The sequence below is a fragment of the Microcaecilia unicolor genome, chromosome 5, assembly GCF_901765095.1.
Source record: "Microcaecilia unicolor chromosome 5, aMicUni1.1, whole genome shotgun sequence".
Lineage (NCBI taxonomy): Eukaryota > Metazoa > Chordata > Amphibia > Gymnophiona > Siphonopidae > Microcaecilia > Microcaecilia unicolor.
In genome coordinates, this window is record NC_044035.1 from 259,613,242 (window position 1) to 259,640,595 (window position 27,354).

The following is a 27,354-nucleotide window of genomic DNA, read 5'->3' on the forward strand; positions in this document are numbered from 1 at the left end:
TCCAAAAAGTAGCATAAATCTGAATTTGGATGGGGGTTTTTGTAAAAACGTCCAAATTGATAATTTCAAAACCAATTTTTAGACGTTTTTTTCTTTGAAGTCTGTCAGACGTGCATTCAAATCACAAGGGGTACATCAGAATTTGCATTAAGAATTTGGAGATCATAGTGATCATGAGGAAAAGTGAGTCCATGAACAAGTAAAACTGTGGTAGCATATTTCTTACACAAGGACACAAACCTGAAAAACAAGCATCAACTTAAAAAACAACAGGATGAGCAGATATACACGAAATTAATAAATTGCAACATGTAATATCAAAATTTCTAAAGCCACTTAGCATTAGTAGCGGCCTACAAGCTAGGAGCAAAAAATAAATAAATTTCGGGATCCTAAATTTTTTTTCCCATTTTCTGTTTCAGTGACAGGATTGCAGAAAAACTGTACAGTGCTCAAATACTTTTTCAGAATCAGCTCTCAGACTTCTGAAACTGATATTTATCCACTGTTGGAATTTTTTAAAACATTTTTTAGGTGTGAAAGATCTTTTGTTTCGGAGGATTGATCTTTTCACTGTGCCTTGCCAAGAACTCAGTGCAGGATTCTTGGTAATACGATATTTAGGTTCATCTGCAGACTCACTGAATAAGTACCTACAGACATCCATTTGTAAGTATACCTTTTATTATTTGACTATATCGTTTAGAAAGTCTGTTAGGGGTTTTTGTTGTTGTTGTTTACATTATGGCCACACCTGTTGAAATTGTAGTAAGATATTTCCCTACTCAGCGAAAGGAATTAGAAAATATTTGTCTCCAATGGCATGACTGTAACAAAAGACAAACTGATTTTTTTTGGCCATATAAGGGATCCCTTGATAGACAGCTTTTGCACTCACTTATGAATTATATTGAAAAAACTAAAAAGGGTACCTCCCGCCTGAAACACCTTCAGGCTTTAAACCAGTGGGTTTTTGTTTCTGGGGACTTATGGTTCTAGATTTTTCATTTATTTCATTTTTGTCATTATTCTTACTGCCTTGCTAGCAACAGTTTTGTTGAAAAAAAAAAAGAGGATTTACATTTTGTATTACTCCAACATTTGTGAAAGAACTGCTATATCCTTTTAACCCTTTCATGTCTGCTTTGAATTGCGATCCTGGTCCTGATGATAACACTGCCTGGAGTCCTTACCTCAAGTTTTCTATATTGTGTGAACCTTTACTTTACAGTTGGACCACAGGCCAAGGGACTCATACTTTACCATCCCTTTACCATTTTCATTCTGACTGTTTTTCATTTTCTGTTGTTGGTCAGTAGTGTCCAAAGATCCTGAACCTTTTGAGCTCGGCAAGGCTCAAGCAGGAGACTGGGTCCTAATCAAGGTCATCAAGAGAGAAAAAACAAGGGGAGGGCAGGGGAGAGAGGAGAATTGCTGGACATAGATGGAGAAGAGGGTAGGGAGAGAGGTCAATTGCTGGACATGGATGAAGGAGGGCAGGGGAGACAGGAGAATTGCAGGACATGGATGGAGGGGATGGCATGGGAGAGAAGAGAATTGCTGAGCATGGATGGAGAGGCGAGCAGGGGAAAGAGGAGAATTGCTGGACATGGATGGAGGGGAGGGCAGGGAAGAGAGAATCACTGGATATGGATGGAGGGGAGGGAAGAGAGAGGAAGGAGATGCACATGGATGGAGGGGAGGGGGAAATGCGGACATGGATGCAAGGGATGGGAGAGATGAGAAATGCTGGACATAGATGGAGGGAAAGGAAGAGAAAAAAAGAAGATACACATGGATGGAGATGAGGGAAAGGGACGAAAGGAGAAAAAACTGCACATGGATGGAGAAAATAGGCAAAAGCTGGATCCACTCTAACTCTTCCAGTCAAGTCTGCAGAGGACCCCGTTTTTATTTATGGATGTAGGGCATGAAATGAAGAAGAAAGGAGGAAAGTAAAGAAATAAATGGACATGAAGCCCTGGAAACGGAGTTAAGATAACAGATAGACAGCAGCAGAATCAGATACTGGGACAAATAATATCAGAAAAATAAAGTCACCAGACAACAAAGGTAGAAAAATAATTTTATTTTCATTTTAGAGTTTGGCAAATGTCCACTTTGAGAATTTACATCTGTCTTATTTTGCACTGTATAGGAGTTAACATGTTTCTTTCTGCATGCAGAGTCTAGCTTCTTAGGATTTCAGGTTAATTTTTGCCTGTATTTGAAGAGGGGCTATCTGTTCTGCATGTGTGACTGCAAGGCCAAGTGTCTGAATAGGGATCTGTTAGGTTCTGAGATTTTGATAACATATTGTGTTTCATATTTGGTAAGACTGTTCTCCTAATTCCTGGTCTGTGTACTAATTTGGTTTGTGTCATTTTGGGTATACTGGAGCTGTACCAGCTTATAGAAATGACAAATTATTTTTCTTCTCCTATACTGGTGTAATACTTTCATTGATATCTTTTACTAGCCATGGTGCATATAAACAGGTGTGTGGCTACTGAAGGGGTGGAGTCAGATAGTGACACCCACCCCTAAGGTTATCCATAATGAGTACTGGTACCCTTTTTCCTACAAAAAAAAGCACTGGTGCAAACCCTGGTTCTTGTTTCATTACTTAGGACCAAGAGGTTGTATACTTTCCTGGAGGTCTTTTAAATGAATGTATTTTAGAGATGTACACACATATATTTATCTGATGATCTCATTACAGCTTTTCTATTACAGTTTTTGTGTAGCAGTTTTAATTACAAGTAGAGATTCACTACATTTGACAATTACCCTAAGTAAGTACTTTTTAAGCTATTCCTGGAGAAAAGTCATTGATAACACAATATATAATAGAACATATATTGCAATTCTAGTTACATTAGGATATGGATTTAGAGCATCATATTTGCTTGTCCCTTTAAAAGGTTAATTTTTCTAAGCATTGGCAAATCACTGTTGATACATTTTGAAATAACATAAGAATAGCTATACTGGGTCAGACCAATGGTTCATCTAGTCCAGTATCCTGTTTTCAACAGTGGCCAATCCAGATCACCTAGCACCTGACAGAAACCCAACTAGTAAGAACACTGCATGCTACCAATCCAAGGGCAAGCAGTGGCTCCCCCCCCCCCCCCCCCATGTCCATCTCAATAACAGACTATGGACTTTTCCTCCAGGAACTTCTCCAAACCTTTTTTAAACCCAGATAAGCTGACTGCTATTACCACATCCTCCAGCAGTGATTCCAGAACTTAACTATTCTTTGTAATTTTTACTTTATATTGTTTTTATTAATGTTGTCTGGTTTTTTTAATCAACATTCAAGTATTCCATGTTGATTGGTTATCAAGATACCTCTATATACTTTTCTCCATCTGTTTTACAAAAATGTATTCATGAGCTGAATATCTTCTTTCTAGACTGAGGACTCCTGACACAGGCATCACTGCTGAAACACGGCTGTGTCTTAAGGACATACTGTTCTTTGCCATTTATTCTGGACTACATTTCCTTACTATACTGTGCTTCTGTTTTTATGTGAAGTCTTTTATATATATTTCCCACCAGACACATAAAAATATACACAAGTGCATATACTCTACAGCTCTCTTTTCAAGCACTTTCACTTGTTCAAGGCTCCATGCAGGGTTTGGCCTCTACCTCCTCCCAATACTCCGAACTTACAGCTCAGCCTCTCCTTGTGCTTAAAACAGTCTTCCTTTTGGCTGGATCCTACAAAAGTCCTCTGCACTGGAACGGGTGAGGAGGTGAGGATTGAAGACCTACAGAGGGGCTAAACTGAAAAATATCCAGAGACTTTAGCCATTCTTCTGGTTTCAAGACAGGTACCGTACTTTACATATTAGTAGAATCTTGAAAACCTCCAGGTAATTGGCTATCCCAGATTCCAGTGTTCTCAGCACATGTGATGGGGCATCCCCCCAAAAAAGCATTTGAGCCCTAGGCATATGTCTAGTTTGCCTATGCCTTTAATCTGGCTTTGATACCTCTGCTCAAACTCAATCTGCAATAACTTCAATTTTATCTGAGGCTCATAATTGTGAAACTCACCTGCTTGGTTCTGCTTAAGTTTAACCCCTTTTCTCAAATTTCAACACTAATCATTGGAATAAGCTGCCTTGCCTCCTTACCAGATTCAGGACAGAGATGCCAACTCTGAGATGTCCCCAGATGCACCTTGCACTGGGGCCAATACCTTTGGTAAAAAAAAGTGTATGATCCTGCAGCATGTCTATGCTCTTATTATCTCAGAGTTAGGTGCATGACCTCAGGTCGGTAGAAAAGTTGCCACATTTAGGAACAGGAGCTTCCTTCCATTTGTCAGGCAAGGTCAACAGATAAAAAAAAAAAAAAATCAATTCTCACTGTAGAGCTCTCCAGAAAACCCAGAGTCATCTTTTTGATTGAACCATCCAAACACTGTAAGCTTTCTACATAGAGAAAGCGCAGTTTACTTCAGATCCTTTCTCATCCTGCAAATGTTGATTGTTTTTTGCAAGGTTTGTTTTCTGGAGTTGTAAAAGGGTGTCTCATCTTGTCCCAATTGCAAGGTTTGTTTACTGGAGCTGTTCCCCCTTTGTCAGTTTCCTATCCTTTGGCACTCAGGTTAGGATGGGCGGGGGTGGGTCTACTCCGTTAGACTTAATGACGGAACACTTTAGCGAAGTGTTCGACCAGGAACAATGCAGTGAAGCTGGGATGATACAGCGATGTCAGTTTATGTGGCCCGGGTTAGGGAAATTTGTCGATTGGCCACCGGAAGGGTCATTCGAATATGAAAAAGTGGCGGCAGTCATGAATGTGGTTATAGTTGAGGGAAATCCAGGCTGTCCCGAGGATATCCCATATGTGGAGGGGTGGCTTGATGTAGTCCGGAACCCACCGGTCTGGGCCCAGCACAAGGTGGAAAAGGCCGCCGTTATGGTGATAAGCCAAAGGAAGGGTCGCAAGACCAAGTTGAAAGCCCATACCACGCCCAATATTCTCAACTACCCGGCAACCGTTGCCGTCGCGAAGGCCGTAGGGAACACCCCCATCACTGAAGCCACGCCCTGTACTACCAACACGGAGGCCACGCCCCGTACTACCAGTACTTCCAGTACCCTCCAAAGACCAAAACCTCCGAAAAAAATCCGAGGGAAAGTTCAGGGCCCCCAGAAGCCCAAAAAGGTTCCTCCGACGGCCCCTATACTTAGTACGGTAGAGGCCTACGAGGAGGAGGCAGCGCCCCCCCCCCCCCTTATAGCCCCATATATCCCAATCTCGCGAACTTGACAGAGGGCCAGAATAACGCCAAGGCCTCCGGCCCAGAGTCAGACGCGGAAGAAACTTCCCGGGCAACTACTCCCGAATCAACGGGCCCCGGAACCTCCAGGAAGAGCCAGAGGGTCACTAAGCCGATAACCCGATTTCCCCAGTCGAGCCCGATAAGTACCCTCCCTCCAAGCAAGAGGGCGGATGTCACCGACCTGTTTCCGATCCGACAATCAACAACATACACTCCGACCCCGGGAGGCCAGCCCATCGAGTCAACAGTCTATAGTCACGTCCCATTCTCTAGCACTGACTTGTATAACTGGAAGGTGCATGGGCCTTCCTACGACCAAAAACCCGAACAACTTGTAGAACTGGTGGAGGGCATAATATACAGCTACAACCCAACCTGGGGTGATCTCAGGCAGCTGAGTGCCCACATCTTGACTACTGAGGAACGCCGCCTGCTACAACAGAATATGGAGGAAGCGGTCCGGAGGGCCCACCCGGATGAAGCGCAGATAGAGGACCGCTTAAGAAGGGAGGTGCCCACCGCACGTCCTGATTGGGACTATCGGACGGAGGATGGTCAAACCCGCACCCGTCAATACCAGCAGGCCTATCTGGTGGCCCTGAAAAAAGGCAAACAGAAGATTACTAATATGGGAAAAATTCATAACGTTGTTCAACAAAAGCATGAGAGCCCAGGGGATTTCCTAGAACACCTGATGGAAGCATTTAGGAGACACAACCCAATAAATCCCGAGGATCCAAAAAATGTCCCCACAGTGGTCATGAGCTTTGTCAGTCAGTCAGCACCGGACATAAGAAAGAAACTCCAGAAGACTGAAGGATTTGAGGGGATGAGTATAAGCCAACTGAAGGCCATAGCCGATCACGTGTTCGGATACCGCGATCAGGAAGAGAAATCCGAGGCTCGTAAAGAGGCAAGCAGACGGATGCATGAGAATGCGGATGTACTGGCCGCGGTGTTGGAAGAGCGCCTGGGATCAAGACCGCGTGGCAGAGGAAGGGGCCGAAGGGGTAGAGGAACGCGGTCCCCCATAGGATGGAACCAGTGTGCCAACTGTCGACAAGAAGGGCACTGGTGGGCGGACTGCCTGGAGAAGCCACGAGACCAGAATCGAGAGGGGGCGGACGACGACCGCCCACGAGGCCCCAGGCAAGGACAGCGAGGCTGAGGCCACGGCCGGGGACACATTGAACAACAGGAATGGCAGATGGCCCTTGACGCGGCCCGGGGCTATCCCGCATGAAGTGACCGGGAGGGCAGAGTCCCCACTGACCCTCTGGTGGAAATCCGAGTGGGGACACAACTAATGAAGGCCCTAAGAGACACTGGGCCCCAACGATCTGTCATCACCACTGCCATAGCCCCTCCCACGAAAGAAACCATACCGATTGTGGGAGCCTCTGGAAAATCCCTCACTGCCCCACTCCTAAAGGAACGCCATGTCCAAATCGGAGGGACGATGGTGTCTCATCAGTTCATACATATCCCTGAATGTCCAGCCCCCCTGATTGGGCGGGACCTACTGTGCAAGCTCCAAGCCACCTTAAGATTCAAGGCTACGGGAGAAGTAGAAGCCCAGTTTGAAAACCGGCCAGTAACACTTATCTGTCCTGTACAAGAAGAATGGAGGCTGCATGCCCCCTTATTCGCAGGCCCTGATGACTGCCGCTATTGCCAGGATACCCCTTTCGCACGGCAGAGAAGAACCCTCATGGCTGGGGTGCCCGGCATGTGGGCAGAAGTGAACCCCGGCGGACTTGCTATCAACGCCATCCCCATCTGGGTCAAACTCAAACCAAATGCCCAGATTGTCAACCAAGGACAGTACCACATCCCCTATGCAGCCCGACACAGTATGCAAACGCATCTACAGAAACTCCTTCAACAAGGGGTCCTTAAACAGGTCAGATCTGCTTGGAACACCCCACTGCTGCCCGTTAAGAAGCCAGGAACATCAGAGTACAGACCTGTCCAAGACCTGAGGAAGGTTAACAACCAGGTGGCTGACATATTTGCCCTCGTACCTAACCCATATTCCATTCTAGCCCAAGTGCCAGCCCAAACCAAGTGGTATAGTGTCATAGATCTGAAGGATGCTTTCTTCTCCATCCCTCTTGCTGCCGATAGCCAGCAGTTGTTTGCCTTCACGTGGGAAGACTTACAGACTGGGAGTAAGCAGCAATTCACATGGACCCGGCTCCCCCAGGGATTCAAGAAGTCACCTACCCTCTTCGGTGACCAACTTGCCCAAGACTTGAAGATCTATCAGGACTAGTATGGGCCGGTCGTCCAGTACGTGGACGACCTGTTGGTAGCCCGGGAAACATACACGGATTGTGCAGAAGCTACCCTACACCTCTTGAAAACCTTGGAAGCTCAAGGGTACCGAGCCAGCCGAAAAAAGGCCCAGATATGTGAGATCAAAGTCGAGTATCTGGGGTTTTGCCTCCGAGAAGGAACCCGAAGGCTCGGTACACCCCATACCCAAGCTATTCGCAACCAACCCATTCCTGCAAATAAGAAAGAATTGCGTGCGTTACTAGGAGCAGCTGGATACTGCCAGATCTGGATCATTAACTTCGCTGTTTTGACCCAGGATTTGTACACCAAGCTGAAGGGACCTGAACTGGAGGGCCTGACCCTCCAGTGGGAGAAACACGAACTGAAGGCTCTCCAGGACCTCAAAGAGGCCCTCGTGGCCCCACCAGCGCTCGGATTGCCAGATGTGACTAAACCGTTCCACTTGTTCGTCGACGAGAAGAAGGGATTGGCACTTGGGGTCCTCACCCAAATGGTTGGCACCTGGCAACGCCCTGTAGCATACCTTTCCAAGGGCATGGACAATGTGGCAAGAGGTTGGCCGGGGTGTCTCCGAAGCATTGCGGCTGCATGCCTGTTGATACAAGAGGCCAACAAGCTCACCTTTGGCCAGACGCTCCTTGTGACTACGCCCCATACCATCCGCGGCCTGCTCGAGAGTCATGGGCCCCGATGGATGACTAACTCCCGACTAGTCAAGTACCAAGCCCTACTGTGCAAGAACCCGGAGGTGCAAATCCAGGACACCACCAACCTCAACCCTGCTACCCTTCTCCCAGCCCCGGAACCCCCATTCCATGACTGCGCAGAGGTAATGGCCACTATACATTCCAGCAGACCTGACCTGAAAGATCAGCCCTGGCAGGGGGGAATTACTTTGTTCACGGACGGAAGTAGCCAAGTGATCGAAGGAATCCGGAAAGCTGGATATGCCGTCGTATCTGAGGATCATGTGATCGAGGCTATGGCCCTGCCACCCGGAACATCAGCTCAGAAAGCCGAATTGATCGCCCTCATCAGGGCTCTCCTCTGGGCAGAAGGAAAAATTGTGAATATTTACACTGACTCCAAGTATGCCTTCCTTACCCTCCAGGTACACGGGGCCTTGTACAAAGAAAGAGGCTTCTTAACAGCTGAGGGAAAAGGGCTCGCAAATGCTACTGAGATCTGCCAACTACTCGAGGCTGTATGGAAACCAAAGAAAGTAGCTGTGATACATTACAGGGCTCACACAGGCCGGACGGACCCCATCGCCCGGGGAAATCAGCGGGCGGATGATGCAGCAAAAAGGGCAAGTCAGCTCCCTCATTCCTCCGACCCCGTGCTTTTCGTCCATCTCCCCACAGAAGCCCCCATCTATGCCCAACAAGAAACAGAGTGGGCCCGGCAGGAGGGCCTGGAATCGCGAAATGGATGGTGGATACTACAGGATGGCCGAATATGGATACCCGAAGCCCTGGCCTGGACGGTGGTCAGGGAAGCCCACAACCGCACCCACCTGGGCAGAGACGCCTTGGGACGCCTGCTCGAGAAGACCTACTATGTCAACAAACTATCCCTCTGGACCAAGAATGCTTCCAGCCAATGCACAACTTGTGTCCGGAACAACCCACGGACAGGACCAGGTCCTGCTCCTGGTCACATCCTTCGGGGCACCAGCCCATTCCACGTCTGCCAGATTGACTTCACGCACATGCCCCCGGCCCGGGGCTACAAAGCTGTCCTCGTGGCGGTGTGTACATATACCGGATGGATTGAAGCCGTACCCACTAGGACAGAGATGGCTAAAGAAGTTACTTCCTTACTCATTCACCACATCTTGCCTCGATACGGGCTCCCTAAACAGATCAACTCTGACAACGGGCCTGCGTTTGCCAGTGAAGTGACCCAGCAACTTAGCACTAGACTGGGCCTCGATTGGAAGCTACATTGTGCCTGGAGACCCCAGAGCAGTGGGGTAGTGGAGAGGGCCAACCGATCCCTGAAGAACCAGCTTGCTAAACTATGCCAAGAAGCCAAAGCCAAATGGCCCGACCTGCTCCCACTAGCATTACTGCATCTAAGGTGCACACCGAAAGCTACAGGTCTTACCCCTTATGAGATGATGTACGCCAGGCCACCACCTCTGCCTCCTTCCCCGACTCCTTGCAGATACAGGGTGAGAGTTCCTTAGTAAAACAGCTCAGGGCCTTACGCGAGGTAGTGCAGGACATCCAACAGTACACTGAGAGTGTAGGTCCCCTAGTCCTTACCAGCCCTACACACCAATTTCGGGTGGGAGATGAAGTATGGGTGAAAGAATGGGACGAATCTGACTGCTTGAAGCCCAAGTGGAAGGGGCCCTCCCTTGTTCTCCTAACCACCCCAACCGCTGTTAAAATTGCAGGAAGCCCCATGTGGATACATTGGACCAGGCTGAAGCCAGCTGCACCTACCGACGGCTCACCCACAGTTTGGACAGCTCACAGCCACCCAGACGCTCCACTGCGATTAACCCTGAAGAGGAAGTGAACCAGGTCCATGCCTAGTCAGCAGCTTAGCCCTTGGACCTTCTGTGCCTTTGGTTCACTGTTTATTGGAGCTGTCATCTTAAGCCTCGTCATCTTCCTATTGCAACAGCTCGGATACCTCATCCATCAAACATGATGTTCAAACTACTCTTCATCCTCCACCTCTGCCCTGTCCCGGTGGAGCCGGCTGCCCTTAGTCTGAACTGTACCGAGTGTTTGCGCCTGGTGCGTCACCGAACGGCCGAAGGGTATAACTTAGTTACCACCCTCATTCACCAGTCTCAGCCCCCGGAGAAGGATTGTCATCCCCTTGCTTCATGCGTCATTACTACCCCGGATGGTCCCCAGCAGTTCCACAGATGCCTTGAGAACAAGAACCACACTGTCTGCCATTCTCCCTCAGCCCCCAGATACTATAATGTCACCCTGAGTGTGGGTCTTCCTCAGTATCCGGGCCAAGCATATCGAGGGCGGATCATCACGTCGTCTACCGGGGTCCAGGGAGGTGGCATCCTATACTACGTTAACTCCACCCGTGTCCTTGTTGCCGGTATACAAACTACGGCCACCCTCACCTTTGACGTTTGTGCTGCCATGGACAAGCATCCTTGGTCTCATAAGTGCGGAAGCCAAAGTTGGCGAAAAGCCTATGCAGACAACCACAAGTATGTTTGTCCCCTAACTTTAGATTGGAGATATGGTTCCCCTTGGGCGTGGATTCCATGTGGGGCAGACACCCGGGCCTCGGGATGGGAGCGAGTGTGTGCCTACACAGGAGGCGGATATCCTGGATGCGCCGGTCTGGGTGAATTCCGTCGGGGTCCTGGCAACACTGTGCTCCTGGATTGGCCCCTCAGAGGACCCAGAACCCCCTGGCAACAAACCTGGGGTCTTGGCATTGACGGGGCCGGGACGGATCCGCTTACCTATATCACCTTCTGCCAGAGCCTCGAAGAAAAACCTCCCACGCACTATCAGACCACAATCGTTGGATTCCAGGAGGTATTCGATGAAATCGCTCGCGCAGAGGAAGTAGGTACTAAGTTTCCTGTTTCCCCTGAAGCCCGGAACATGTTCCTCAATCTGGCCGAGAACATTGCCCTCTCCCTTGGGGTTACTAACTGTTTTGTCTGCGGTGGCACCGACATGGGTGAGCAATGGCCCTGGGAAGCGAAGGAAGTCCACCAGCATATGTGGGATGCCCTGAACACCACTAATATCACCTTTCCCCAACGTCCGCGCCCTTATGAATGGGCACTGAGAACAAACATTATAGGCACTCTGTGTGTCAGCCGGGCCCCCTCGAAACGATACTCTGTCCCCGTTGGTGACTCGGCCTGCACGGGAGTCATCCAGTATAATGGCAGCCGGACCACCTGGTGGCAAACTGACGACCTGCCCATACCGATGCCCATTTGGACTGAACCCACTCTGAACGCGACGTGGACACACGGGGGTAACGCCTCCCTTAAATGGATAGCCCCGGAAGGCTACTATTACATATGCGGCCGCAGGGCCTACGAACAGCTCCCGGCCCGCTGGTTTGGCACCTGCCTCCTGGGCACAGTCCGACCCAGTTTCTTCCTCCTGCCCCTTCGGGTGGGCGAGACGCTTGGTATTCCCCTCTACATGAAACAGGGGCCCAGAAACAGACGGAGAAGGTCCACCCGCGACACCAAAGTCCGGATAGGAGATTGGAAGGACAACGAGTGGCCGCCGGAACGCATAATTCATTATTATGGCCCAGCCACCTGGGCGCGGAGGATGGCACGTATGGATACCGTACCCCTATCTATATGTTGAACCGCATCATCCGCCTGCAGGCGGTGCTTGAAATACTCACGAATGACTCAGCCCTGGCGCTCAACGTCTTGGCACGACAGAACACCAAGCTGATAACCGCGGTGTACCAAAACCGCCTTGCCCTTGATTACCTGTTGGCCCAGGAGGGCGGGGTATGTGGCAAATTCAACCTCAGCAACTGCTGCCTTCAGATCGACGACCAGAGTCACGTCATCAAGGATATCACCGACCGAATGGTGAAGCTGGCCCACGTCCCTGTCCCAACTTGGAACAGTGCCTGGGATTGGACTTCTTCCCTAACCGATTGGCTACCTACCTCTGGGAGCCTCAAGGGCCTCTTTGTCATGGGGGGCCTGTTTTTGTTGTCCTGTTTATTAATACCCTTGTCTCTTCCCTTTGTTTTTAGATGTCTCTGTTCCACCATGGAAACCATTGCCGATCGGCGTGTAGCCGCCCACATCATGGCCCTCCAGATGTATTCCCCCATACCACAATCCGATGTTGATGAAGCTGAAGTCTCTTCTCCCGAGGCGATTGATGGGCCGGCACCCATGTGACAGCACAAGTCCGGCTACAAAGGGGGGGGGGGGGGGGGGAATCCATTAGGGACCCTCCGTCTCGACCCCGGCGAAGCAACCAACGGCTACGCAAGGGCTTAGGGCTCTCTTATTGCCTCCTCTTGCTAACTGTCCCTGTTTCTCTCTTCCCTTTTAGGGCTCATGAAGGTGATACTCTCCACCAGAACGGATGTTCAAGAATCAAAAGGGGGGAATTGTAGGAGTGGATAAGCGAACACTGTATACGGCCTGCAGCCATCTGGCAGGACAACCTCAAGCTCTGTGCATACTACCTATGGACTTTGCTCTTTGCACACAACTTATGGACTTTGCCTTCTTTCTGGCATATTTTATACTTGGATGTTTACTGAACATTTGCATCTTCTTGTATTGTGCCTTAACCATCAACTGTCAGCTCCTGATAGCTAGATAGATAACTGTTTGAGACAGGATGCAGATGCATTAGATAAACAGCATTACACACTGTTTACTTTGTCTGGACTTTTGTACTAACAGGATTTTCTATTTGGACTTTGCATTCACACTTGCACCTTTGCTTTGTACCAAAACCTCAGCTTACATATAATGAGCCTAGACTAAGACCTTAACCTGTGCAGCTTAGACTTTTACTAGTAGTATGTATTTGTTAACCAGCAGCTAGATAACAAGTTGTAGTAGTCAGCAATTTAGGATTGTAGGGAAGGCAGCTGGCTCTGCCAGCGCAGTCTTGTGATTCAGGCATAGAGGCTGTATTGTGTAAATGTGCTGGAACCCTGCAATAAGTTACATGTAACAATTTCTATGAAAGCTATGAAACTGACGTATCTTTTCTCTGTGAGAACTACCGAACTACTAATATATTGCGCATGTGCCTGTACTGCGCATGTGTATGTGTGACGTATGATGCGTTTTATGCGCATGACCAGTAATCTGTATAAGAACGAGTGTCAGATGACGCTCGTGACGCAGTATCCTGAGACTGAACTCAGTACTGTTCATTGCTAGCAATAAAGCTGCCTCGTTTTCGGAACCATTTGCCTCTTGTCTCCTGATTTACTTAGCCGAAGATTCTGTTACAAAAGGTTGTCTCATCTTGTCCCTTCCTCCCCCCCCCCCCCCCCCCCCCCTCACTCACTCTCTCTCTCTGGATGATAGGCATATTCAGTCCTAGCTAGCCACTGCTTCAGGGACAGAAAAATGCCCACTAAATGCCCATCTAAATGTAACTCACTTTCAGCTACTACTGAAAAAGGCATGAGCTAAATCCAAAATCACTTCCCTTCCTTAAACTTCTCTCACATCTTTATAGTCCTGAATGTCAAGGAAAGACCACATAACATTTTGCAGCAGAGTAAACAAGTCATAAAATACATCTACCCCAGAATCAATTACATTTCCTACTGGCATTATGATGCAGACTTCAGTTCCCTTGGTTGCAAGCAGGATTGGTGCTTTCATCCAGTCAGATTCCCAACCAGCATAGCTGGGAATAAATTATGTTTATGGTATCAAAATAAGAGAACAGTTACTCAAATAAAGAAGAGACTCTGATTCTGGGCACACTGCCAGTATTGTTGCTGACATCTAGTGGTAAAATGGAAAAACTGCAGGTTTTATTATTCCAGCTGGTACCAATTCATGCATGCTTCTTTTGCAGCATATTATTTATGCTTCTACCTATGTTTTACTTTCATGATTTTTATTTCACTTCTATTAAACTGCTTTTGTTTTGTTTGTTTGTTTCGTCTCACTGATTTTTTCCTCTCCACAGTCTCTGTCACCTCTAACCCTCAATAGATAGCACAACTATGAAGAGCGAAAATTTAAATAACCACAAGTTCAAGGGCTGGAGAGGGCACCACCTTCATGGTGCACCCATAATGCCACTAGTCAGTTGGCAATGGTCCGTCTACCCTTCTTCTCAGAGCCTGCGTGTTCCATCTTTGTGGAATCCTCTGCTCTATAGTACAAAGCAGTATGCTCTGAGCCACAAGGCTTGCTCCTTATGAACTGCATTTACATATTTATTAAAAACATGCATTATTTTCATCATTTTTGGGGGTTATCTAACATTTATGCAGCTTAAAAGGGCTTCACAGCAGGCAAAAGTAGAGGCTGACCAAAGACGAATCACCACTGGAGATATAATCCAACAGTCTTTTATTTATGAAAATAAAGAAAGGACCTGACACGGGCCGTGATTCGACAAATGGACAAGCACTTGCAACGACTGTAGAAACAAATCTCTTTTGCGATTTGTTCCTACAGTCATTGCAAGTGCTTGTCCATTTGTTTTTAGTGATCAAGTTTTTCAGACGGTCTACAGTTTTGTATATGAGCAAAGCTGTGGTCCTGTGCCTCCATCTAGAGCGTACTGTTTGACCCCTGGTGTAGGCGCTTGCATGTGTCGAAACACGGCCCGTATTGGGTCCTTTCTTTATTTTCATCAATAAAAGACTTGGATTATATCTCCAATGGTGATTCGTCTTTGGTCAGCCTCTACTTTTGCTTGCTGTGATTCGTCATCGTAGAGGGATCCTCTGCTTTCTTCTTTGCTTAAAAGGGCTTACTATGGGACACGCTCATGTGTCCTGCAGTAAGTTTGGCTTTAGCATGTGCAAACTGTGTGTAAAATGTTTTAATTTTTCTGTGGAAGAGGAGTGTTGGGGGCAGAGAGAGGGTGTTTCTGGCTAATCAGTTAGCACATCTACATTACTGTGTGGTCTGATTAGCGAAGGATTAGCGCATGAGCCCTTACTACTGCGATTAGTGCTCATGCACTAATGTTTGTTAACGGCTGCATGCTAATGGCCATTAATTCGAAAACTAGAAAATCAGACATTTTCCAGCTATGGGAAAAATGGCCTTAGCATGCAGGAAAAATCCACATAAGGGCATGCTAAGGCCAACTTTTCCAGCAGCTTTGTAAAAGGACCTCTTACTCTGTAATTTAATAGAAACCTTTGCTTATGAAATAGTTTACATGTATGTAGTAAAATATTGTATTTACTATGTTATTGTAAGTGAACATCCGGCATCCAATTATCACCAGATGGTGTGGTTTAATATTAAGATAGGCGTGGAGAGGGTTCATTCAAAAGTGAAGGTTCTAGACTTCGAAAAAATGAACTTTATTCAGATGGGGGGATTACCTCGAGGAATTGCTGTCTGGATGGGAGAATCTGGAAGAAGGAAAGCAGTGGCCAAAGCTGAAAGGAGCTATTGTAAGGGCAAGTACTGCAAGTACCAGTATTTGTAGCTGTGGGAGTGAGACTGGAGGTGAATGTGCAGGCCAGAAGCAGTAGCAACCATGAACATGGGATCAGAAGTGGCTGCACAGACTTGGAAGCAGAAGTGGTTGTGGGGGGGTGGGAATGGTACTGGGGGTGTGATCAGAACCAGCTGTGGAGGCTAGAAGCAGGAGCACTGGGACCAGCCTGCAAGGTCTGAGAACAGCAGTAAGGAAAGTAAATAAAAGTGATAGGAAAAGGAGCTTTTCAAAAATAGTAGCTAAAAAAAGTAAGGAAAAAGAGGTTATCCTTTATAAACTATAAGAAATTGCAGAAAGAGGAACACAGGCGACAATATCTGGAAAAGCTATGAGAAATTGATAAAGTAGTTAGGAAAACAAAGATGCAAATGGAAGAAAAAAATAGCCAATATGGTAAAATGGAGGGACAAGACAAAAGTGTCACTGTGAGACTCAAAATTGAAGGGGAGGAATATGTAGAAGCTGATAGTAGCATAGTAACATAGTAGATGATGGCAAAAAAGGCCTGCACGGTCCATCCAGTCTGCCCAACAAGATAAACTCGTATGTGCTATTTTTTGTGTATACCTTACTCTGATTTGTATCTGCCATTTTCAGGGCACAGACCGTAGAAGTCTTGCCCAGCATTAGCCCCGCCTCCAGTGGTGTGCTGGAGCCGGCTCGCACAGGCTCTGCAGAGCCGGTTGTTAAGTTTTGAAGAATATTGCAAGCCGGTTGTTCAGCTGTCTCTGTCAGCAGGGACGCAAGAAAGTTTTTTTTCCCCCTACAAATTACAGCGGGAGGGAAGCCTCCTCGTGCTGCATTGGGCTGGTTCTAGTGGCGTACCGAGGGCGGGGCGGTGCAAACCAAGGGGGGGTGTCCTTCCTTCTTCTAACTTCTGCTCTGTCCGTGCTGCACCGGCACGCGCCTTACACCTGACCTGACCTACCTCAGAGAGACTGTGGCTCACTTGTCTCCTCCCAGCGGCTCCTCTCGCTCTCTCTCGGCCTCTCCAGTCTCCGAGTCCCGCCCATCTGTCGACATCACGATGCCTTCCTTCCTCCTCCTATGGCTCCTCTCACTCTCCGGTCTTCGAGTCCCGTCCATGAACATCATGACGCCTTCCTCTGCGGCTCCCTGCGAACCAGTGACTGCGCCCTTCCCGCTTCTGTAACGGCTCCTGCAGGTGTTTGGCTCCTGCTCTGTCCGTCCCAGCTTGCAGCCGACAGCAGTGCATGGCACTCTTGCAGCCACGGGCTAGTAGCGCATTCTGCTTCCTGCTAGTGCACTCCTCCACACCCCTGCCGCCGCCTCCTCGTCGGCAGAAGAATCTTCGATCTTCAGTTCCATTCCAGCCAGCATCAGGTAATTAGGCCCCGCGGCGATCTAATATTTAGCCGGGGGGGGGGGGGAAATGGGGGATCAATGAAGGGGGGGCAAGATAGAACACTGGATGGAAGAGAAAGAGGGCAATGGTGAATGGCCAAATTTCAGTGAGGATATTCTGTGTTTCCTGATGGGTTCATGTCTTAACTGGGGGGGGAATGGGGGATCAATGATCATAAAATGTGAAAAGGAAGTGGGGGGCAAAATAGAACACTGGATGGGAGAGAAAGATGGCAATGGGCATGAATGGCCAAATTTCACTGAGGATATCCTGTGTTTTCTGATGAGTTCGTGTCTTAACTGTTGTTGTTGTTGTTGTTGTTGTTGTTGTTGTTGTAATCTACCATGGGAAGCCTGGTGTTATAAAGTTGATGGAATATATTGAAATTAAATGGAAGTAGAATTAAACTCTCCTTTCATTGGGGCACACATAGAATCAGGTTTTCATCTGTTTTATAGAAGTTTACCTTTTAGATAGACAAATGGATTATTCTGTTTTGAACATGTTTCAGGGGGAAGTGGTTTTTTTTAGTCAAAATAAATATTTTGATTCATGCAGATTTCTTTTGTTTATACATAAATGGGCTATATATAAGCCCCTAATGCAGCCCATATTGGTTTTCTTATATTTTGTTCTTGTGATAACTGATACTGTGGCAACTGAAAACTCTTATCTCTGTCTGGTCGGTAATAAAAGGAGCTCATTGTGAGCACTATCTACCCTAAAAGATTGTTTTGTGGCTGTATGAAGAATTGTGATATTGAATACATAAGCATATGTGTGTGTCCCTAATCATGATGCATCCTAAGTTTATATAATCCTTTCAAGAAATCCAGTTAATCATTTAACTTATTAGTGGAGCATTACCACAGAGGCTTGTTGGTATGGTCGCATTTTCAATATGGTAATACTACGGCCCAACTAAGGAACAGCCAGGTTATTTTGAGTTAGTCTTCACTGGACCAAACTTGCTTTCCTTGCGCCATCACTATCCAGCAGGTAGGTAGTGTCTTAAAAGATGGAGGACAAAAGATTTTTTTTTTTTTAAACATTAAAAGATGGTAAATTTGGATGTAAGGATTGTTTGAAAGCACGCTCTCTCCCCGGGTATAGCCAGCTCTGCAAATGTTTTATTTTTGGGGGGGGGGGCGCAGAGGTGGACGGGGGGGGGAGGTGCAGAAGTGGTTGAGAGAGAGAGCCTGTTGTTAAAAATTTACCAGCACACCAGTGCCCGCCTCCCAACCACCATCCCCGCCTCCCCCCACTGGCTCTGCCACCCAATCTCAGCTAAGCTTCTGAGGATCCAGTCTTCCAAACAGGATTCCTTTATGTTTATCCCACGCATGTTTGAATTCCGTTACCGTTTTCATCTCCACCACCTCCTGCGGGAGGGCATTCCAAGTACCCACCACTCTCTCTGTGAAAAAATACTTCCTAACATTTTTCTTGAGTCTGCCCCCCTTCAATCTCATTTCATGCCCTCTAGTTCTACCGCCTTCCCATCTCCGGAAAAGATTCGTTTGCGGATTTATACCTTTCAAATATTTGAACGTCTGTATCATATCACCCCTGATAAAGATAAGGCAGAATTGCTTAACAAATATTTCTGTTCTGTGTTCACAGCTGACGGGCCTGGAGCATGGGAAGCTCTAGCGGCTCCACTGGCTGACCTTTTTCACTGCTTCTCTAGAGATGGCAGTAATCCTGGAGGCCCAGAGAAGAGCAGATGTGGTCCCTCTCCACAAAAGCAGAAGTAAGGAAGAGGTTGGGATGGGAACTACAAGCCGGTAAGTCTGACTTCTATGGTAAGTAAATGAATGGAACTGCCTTTAAAACAAAGAATAGTAAAAGTTTTTGGAATCCAGTGGATTACAGGACCCGAGACAACATAGTTTCACTAGGTCTTGTCAGACAAATCTGATTAATTTCTTTGAGTGGGTGCCCTGAGAGTTGGATTTAAGGGAAAGCACTAGATGTGGTGTATTTAGATTTTAGCAAATCCTTTGGCACAGTTCCACATAGGTGACTAACAAATTGTGTGCTCTTGGTATGGGCCCTAAAGTAACTGACTGGGTTAGGAACTGGTTGAGTGGAAGGCGAAAGAGGGTAGTGGTTAATGGAGCTCTTTCTGAGGAAAAGGATATTATCAGTGGTGTACCACAAAGTTCAGTTTTGGGCCAGTTCTTTTTTTTAACATTTTTGTAAACAATACTGCTGAAAGGCTGTCTGGTAAGGCTTGCCTCTTTGCAGATGATAACAAAATCTGCAATAGAGTAGACATCCCTTATGGTGTTGATAACATGAGGAAGGACTTGTCAATGCTAGAGGAGTGGTCTGGAATTTGGCAGCTTAGATTTAATGCTAAAAAATGCAGGGTCATGCACTTGGCTGCAAAAACCTGAGAGAAGAGTACAGTTTAGGGGGTAAAGAACTTTCATACACAAAGGAACAAGACTTGGATGTGATTATGTGATAATCTTAAGGTGGCCAAACAAGTAGAAAAGGTGACGGCAAAAGCTAAAAGGATGCTTGGGTGCATAGGGAGAAGAATGGCCATAGGAAAAAGGAGGTGATGATACCCCTGTATTAAACTCTTGTGAAACCTCATTTAGAATATTGTGTACAATTTTGAAGACTACACCTTCAAAAAGATATAAACAGGATGGAATTGGTCCAGAGGGCGGCTACTAAAATGGTCATTGGTGTTCGTCATAAAGCGTATGGGGACAGACTTAAAGATCTCATTATGTACTATTGTTACTATGTTAAAGGCAAGCTACTATGTTAAAGGCAAGGCAGATTTAAGGAGCCCAGGTAAGAGTCAATAGTGGTGTTCTGTATCTCCCCATCTTTAGCATACAACCCCTCCAAAAATTCTTGAAAATGAGCCCTGATAAGGGAGGATTTATACAACAAGCAAACCCCCATTATCCTTAATCTTTCCAACTGTCCAATCTGTTTGTGCCCTTATGGACTAACATGCCAAAATGGAGCTTGCCTTACCAGAGTATTCATAATAACGCTGTTTCACCTTGTCCAAGGCAAACTGCAGGTCTTCCTGATAGAAACACTCAAGAGAAAGTCAAGCCTCATGAAGCTCCTTTAAAGTTTATGGGGACCTATGCTGCTTGTGTTCAAGTTCTAGGTGACAGATTCTAGAAAGAAAATGTTTTTTAAGGGATTCACACTTTCATTTTTTTCAAGGCAGCATTTTTCAAAAAGATTCAGATTTGGATAGGCTGAAGTGGGCTTTAATGGCAACTTTAGTAGTTTAATTATTTATAGCAGCATTTATATCTCGCATTTCCAAACAAGTTTGGTTCAATGTGGCATACAATGGAAGATATCAGAGGTAGTGAATTACATTGCATTAATAAGAAGTGACATTAAAGTTACATTTAAGATGAACATTGGATGAAGAGTTACATTTGAGATGAATGTTAGATAAAGGGTTATATTTGAGATGAAGTTGGAAAGGGAGTTACCTTTAGGATGAGAAGTAGGTGATGTGATCGCTTCAATGGCAAAGAATGTGATGGGGAGCAGGTAATCAAGGGATCATTCCTGTTCGGTTGGATATAAGTGGGATGGAATGGGGAGCAGGTGATCAAGGGAACATAAGGACAGAGCCGGGTGGAGTTCTATGCTCTATGTCCTAGAAATACCAAAGAAAGGCCATGACCATGTGTATAATATCACGTTCTTTGTTGATTTAATCTTGAATTGATAATGAATGTGACTGTTGGGCAGACTGGATGGACCCATTCAGGTCTTTATCTGCCATCACTTAATACGTTACTATGTATACTTTGGAAGAAAGGCAGAAGAGGGGAGATTAAGGTAAATACCTATGTGGCATAAATGCACAAGAGGTGAGTCTCTTTCAGTTGAAAGGAAGCTCTGGAATGAGAAGGCATAGGATGAAGTTGAAAGGGGATAGACTCAGAAGTAACCCGCGGAAATATTTCTTCAGGGAAAGGGTGGTGAATTCGTAGAACAGCCTCCCGGTGGAAGTGGTGAAGATGAAAACAGTATCTGAATTCAAGTATATAGGATCTCTAAGGTAGTGATAGAGAGAGAAGATGGCATGGATGATCTTAATCTGCCTACATTTTTCTCTGTTTCTACATTTGTAAATATTGGTCAAGTGCAATCCTTGAAAGATCTGTGATACAAATGGCTTCTTTATTGTTCAGAAAAATTACCAAACCTGTGTCAGACGGTTACTATATGAAATGAGGGAGAGTGTTGACACGGGAAGTATAGCCTTACTTGTTTTACAGGTTTGACAGCCAGTGAATAGAGCAGAGAGGGCTAAATCTTCAGCAGACAATTTCATTATAATAATATCTTTGAGTGCATTTCTAAAATGTATATATTTAATTTATGACAAGTAAAACACACAGTTTTACCTGATAATATATCAGATGTTAATGATAAACATAAGCAAAACCCAACTTCCTTTCTCTGCAGGAGGTTTCTTTATGGTCTTCAAAGTTCATGTATATCATCTTTGGCTATTACTTGTGGTAATACAGTAAAGGTCATCACATCCCACAGCTTAATCCAAGTCTTTTCCACTACCAAAAAAGGCTTCTAGTGCTCTTCTCAGTCTATATAATTCCATGTTAACTGACACAAGAAATCTGATTTTTCATTCACTATTAGATTTGTTTTCACTTCTCCTATCCACATTTCCCTGGCTCCCCAGATGTGCATGTTAAATTGGCAGAGAGGTTGATGGAATATCATAGACGCTCACAACCTCCTGGGGCTCCATGAGACCATTACAATGGGGTCTACCTTGGGTGAATCTCTTCATAAAGGCACTTAAAATCCTAATAAATACATAAAAGAGGTATTTCCATACTGTGAGCAGAATACAGAGGCTGTGGATTTGCAAGTACCAGTATTGGTAGCTGTGGGAGTGAGACTGGAGGTGACTGTGCAGGCCAAAAGCAGAGGTGGCTGAACAGACTGGAAGCAGAAGTGGTTGAGGAGGATGAGAATGGCACTGGGGGTGTGTTCAGAACCAGCTGTGGAGGCTAGAAGCAGGAGTACTGGGACCAGCCTGCAAGGTCTGACAACAGCAGTCTATCATCAATAGGTGAGGAACAAGAGGGCTAGTAACAGTGGAGCTTAGCTGGATGGAAAGAAGGAACTTGACTGGTGGGGATTAGCTAGAAGGAAGGAAGGAAAAAGAGAGAGAGAGTGACTACTGAGGATGGGTGAGAGAGAGGCTGGTGGGGACTGTCTGAAAAGGAAGAGAAAGAGACCGGTTGGGGGTGGGAGAGAAACTGGTAAACACAAGAAGAGGAGGTGAGCTAGAAGACTAGTGGGAACAAGCTGGGCACTGAGGGGAGGGGGTGTGGGAAGAGTTATGGGAATGAACCAGTCTTCCCTGAACTTTTTGGAGGCCAAAAAGGGTTTTTCACAACATGAAAGGTTGGCAACCTCTTTTATAGACCAATTTATTGAGGCATGGGCTTTTTGGGGACAAAACTACTACTACTACTACTATTTAACATTTCTAGAGCGCTACAAAGTGTACGCAGCGCTGTACAAACACAGAAGAAAGACAGTCCCTGCTCAAAGAGCTTACAATCTAATAGACAAAAAGTAAAGCATTTAAATTTAAAATATTTAAGCAGTCAAGCACAAGAGAACAGTCACAGAAGGACAGAAGATGTTGAAGGGTGGTCAGTGTGATTAGGTGTAACTCTGGTTGGAGTAGTGGGAGAAGGTGATAGAAGAATAGAAATGGGTGAGGTAAAGTACTGTACTTCACTTTGTCAGATGTCCTTGGTATATTGGCTAGTCTTTGTTTTTGCTGCTGCAGACTAAGACAGAAATGTTGATTCCTTATTTGTTTAATGTTGGCCCCCTACCGCCTGAAATAGCTAATCAATACATGTATCTGTCTCTCTGAATCTCTCACACATTAATGAAGTTGGTTTTGCTTATGTTTGGAGGAGACTAAAGAGCCAGATTCATATCATGTCAAAAACTGGGACAGATTTTATTTTGTGGAGCTAATGCCCATGTTCATATTTTATTTCCTATTGATTGATGGTATCACTCCATACATCCACTAATTACTGGTGCTATATATTACAGTTATGAACACAATAACAAGACAGAATTATATTTTAATACGTTTCAAGTCAATACAAAAATTTAAATACAAAAATGTGTTTGCCATTGACATAGTAAAGATGTTTTTAAATCACTTTTTCTTTATTCACATTTTTGTGACATGTTTGAGCACCCCAGTAGAATCACAGTTGTGTTGATGCCACATTGCATTGAATTTTCTGTTTAACTAACAACAATGCCCGTTAAATCCATTTTTTTTAGACATTCTCCTGCTTCTTTTGGGCATTCACTAAGTTGAAATCATGCTTGGCATCTGGCACCATGAACGTTCATGTGTAGCCACCCAGAATCCTGCAGCCATAGGCCCTGAATTAGGCCACTAGTGTCACCCTTGCCCCCTACCTGGAGGAGTAGAAACCCCAACTCAGGTACTGAGGCAAGGACTTTTTACATGTCGGTACTCAGGGCTGCCACCAGGCTGTCCTGTTAAATTTGTTTTTGCACAAAACATATTTCATTTCATACAAAGTAGCATCCATCAAGCAATTTGTATCTGACGTGTTCTATTTTGTTTTCAAAACTGGTAAAATGATGTAGGAACTAGGAGAAAGTTACTTTATCAGTTCTTTTTAAACACACAAATTCAGTCTTCTGCAAAGACAGTAGTATAGCTGAACATACAACTTCTGCATATATGCCTGCCTTTTAGTTAGGGTTTTTTTTAAAATTTTATTTTTTGCTTGCACAATCAATTTCACAAGGTCTACTTCTGCTCATACACAAATGTAAGCAGTCAAAAGTCTGCAACTGACTTGTTATACTATATTGCACCAAGATGTTTCACTGTAGCAGAGTCCCCTGTATGTATGCATACGCAACACAAGAAGAGAAATTTTGTTAAAATAAGATATGTTGACTTGATATTTGCTCCAGCAATAATAGGATTACTGCAAACCTGGCAGTGGAATTTTTCTGTGAAGGTAGCTGTGATACATTTCTCGGTTAGGACTGCAACGTGTACATGACCACCACTTTTCCACCATCACCTCTACTTTGATCCTCTGAAGAGTGAGCCATCGACACAGTACACTAGAATCCATAATTTGCAAGCAGCACTTTCTGAAGGACTACAAGTAAGGAATGATTCCAAGACTGAAGCAGTTAGACACAGTCATAGTCAAGCCAATTTCATGACTAACCTCTTGTTTTTAATATTGTCTACAACAAAAATTCCATCTCATAAGTAATTCTAAGTTCAGGAACCAGACAAGGGAAATAGCATAGCATGAAATAATCCAATCTGGCAAAGGTAGTTTTGAGTATTGTAATGAAGAAAAACACAGTAAATCAGTTTCTCAGTACCTTAAGTGTGTGTATAGATCCAGGTACATGTTTTGGAAAATGTGGTCCAAAGTGTCATCATTGGTATAAAAATATGAAGCATAAGTGTTTGGAAGTGGTCTTTGTTTCCTTTTTCTTTACATGGGATAGAGCAAATAACCAGTGAAAGATGAATGCACATATTGGCCAGCAAAGAGTCCTGCTGCTTGTTCGGAGGGCATCTGTATATAAACACGATCGCCATGCATCAGTTGAAGCACCAGACTTCCAGAAGCTTGGTCAAGAAAGCCCTTCTTGTATTCATCATACGTATACATTAAAGGTTCATTGTTTTTGTATAGGGCAACCCATACATTAGCACCTTTGCAGTGAATATGGTATGAAAAGTAGTAAATTCCAGGAATTTCACAGGTAAAAATTCCTGTTTGTGGGTTATAGTTCTGCCTACCATTGTACAGCAGTTTGTCAAACTTTATAGGTGCTCCAACAAGTGGGAAAGGTGTGGTTAGCTCTGCTGTAAATGCTGGCATTTCATACATAACATGTCCACTTTTGCTCTTTTTGCCCTTGTAACCTGATGGTGTTTTCATTCCATCAATTCCTGGTCCCATCTCTGGCAAAAACTGTCCCATGACTGGTGGTGTAGGTGGAATAGCTGGAAGTCCAGGGATACCAGGAGGCCCAGGAGGGCCTGGCAGGCCAGGTTGGCCAGGGGGCCCCAAAGCTCCAGGTTTTCCTGGTGGTCCCTGTGGTCCTGTAAAACCAGGTTTACCTACTCCAGGCAGCCCTTGTGGACCTGGATGACCTTGTTCACCTTTAGGGCCTGGTATGCCAGGAGATCCAGCTGGGCCACTTGGTCCTATAATTCCTGGAATTCCAGATGGTCCTTGCTCACCTGGGTTCCCAGGACTTCCTGGCTCACCTTTATGTCCAGGTATCCCAGAAGCACCTGGAAGACCAGGTAAACCTTTTTGACCAGCTTCTCCTTTTGGTCCAATTGGTCCTGGCAACCCTCTCAAACCTGGAGACCCACCATCCCCTGGAAAGCCTTGCTTTCCTGGAAATCCATTTAAACCTGGCTCACCTTTAGGACCTTGAGGTCCTGGAGGGCCTTTAATGCCATCTTCACCTTTGATTCCTGGTATTCCATTTCCACCTGGAGGTCCCATTAATCCTGGTAGACCGGGCGGACCTGGTTCTCCCGGTGAACCAATCATACCAGGGATCCCCATGTGACCTTTCTCACCTTTAGGTCCAAGTGCTCCAGGAGCACCATCTAAACCATGGTCACCTTTTAGTCCGGGAAAACCTGGTTTACCCACACCTGGCAAACCTGATGGTCCAGGTGGACCTGGTAGACCCTTCTCACCTCTCTCACCTGGCAATCCAGCTTCACCAGGGATTCCATCCTGACCTGGTTTTGCAACTCCAGGAAGGCCAGGTGGACCCTGAATTCCAGGTGGTCCAAGTAGGCCTTGTGGCCCTCGTTCACCCTGCAGTCCAGGTTTACCTGAAGGCCCTTGTGGCCCTGGAAACCCATTTTGTCCTGGTTTACCAATACCCGGAAGTCCAACTGGACCTGGCAAGCCAGGTAAACCTGGGGGGCCTTTCAAACCCGGTAAACCTGGAAACCCAATTCCTTTTTCTCCTTTAGGCCCTTGAAGACCAGGAATTCCAGGTTGTCCTTTCAGTCCTGGTTCACCCTTTTGCCCTAGTTGTCCAGGGAATCCTTGTGGACCTGGTTTTCCAACTCCAGGAATTCCTTGAGGGCCAGGTGGTCCTGGTGGCCCTGACATGCCCATGTGTCCAATCTCTCCCTTTAAGCCCATTTCACCTTTAGGCCCTGGAAGGCCTTTGCCTCCTGGCTTTCCAGGCATTCCTGGCATACCTGGTTTGCCAATCCCAGGATATCCTGGAGAACCTGGTAGACCTGGTTTTCCTTTTACTCCTGGTATCCCATGGCCTGGTAATCCTGGGGGTCCTGATGGTCCTCTTAACCCAGGCTCCCCTGGGGGACCTTTCTCACCTCTCAAAGCAGACAGTGGAATTTCTGTAAAATAATAATACAAAAAATTAGAAGCCTATAATTTTCCAAGAATACATCACCAATTTACTTAAGGCCCTGTTTACTAAGGTGCACTAATGTTTCTAGAATGTGCTAAGTAGATGCTCATATGAATACCATGGGCATCTATTCACTTAGCATGCACTAATTCTTAGCGTGCGCTAAAAATGCTAGCGCAGCTTAGTAAACAGGGCTCTCAATGTCTTAAATTAAAACTTTGACATCCAGCAAGATAAATAATTTTGATTTCTTTGAACTATTGCCTACCCAAGGTTTCTCAACCCAGTCCTCAGGGAACCCTAAGCCAATTTGGTTTTCGAGTTATCCGCAATGAATATGCATGAGATGTTTACATGCACTGCCTCAATTATATACAAACTAGTAAAAAAGCCCCGTTTCTGATGCAAATGAAACAGGGGCTAGCAAGGTTTTCTTCTGTGTGCATGTGGGAGTGTGTGTGTCCCTGCCCTCTCTCCCCTCCCCCCTCTGAGTCCTTCACTGTTACAGAGAGAGCGATTTGATTTCGTGCTTTGCTGTGTTTTCCTTCACTGACTGTTTGTGTTACAGAGAGAGCAGGGCAGACACGGGGAAACCGGATATCTCTCCCCCCCTTCACACTTCCGGCTGGAGGCTTCATAGAACGTTGGTGGTGCCTTTTATATAGAGAGATATATCTCATGCATATTTGTTTTTTGGTTACATTTGTACCCCGCGC

General features: G+C 45.8%; 1 protein-coding gene across 3 annotated transcripts in view; it reads right to left on the bottom strand.

Moving 5' to 3' along the window:
* Nucleotides 1-23,266: 23,266 nt before the first annotated feature.
* Nucleotides 23,267-27,354, bottom strand: part of COL8A1 (collagen type VIII alpha 1 chain) — a 205,203-nt gene continuing 201,115 nt past the window's right edge. For all 3 annotated transcript variants that reach the window (XM_030204047.1, XM_030204048.1, XM_030204046.1), the window contains one exon: nt 23,267-26,624. In XM_030204047.1, the coding sequence (XP_030059907.1) occupies nt 24,712-26,624 (1,913 nt within the window). In that variant the 3' untranslated portion in view covers nt 23,267-24,711. The remainder of the gene's footprint in view (nt 26,625-27,354) is intronic.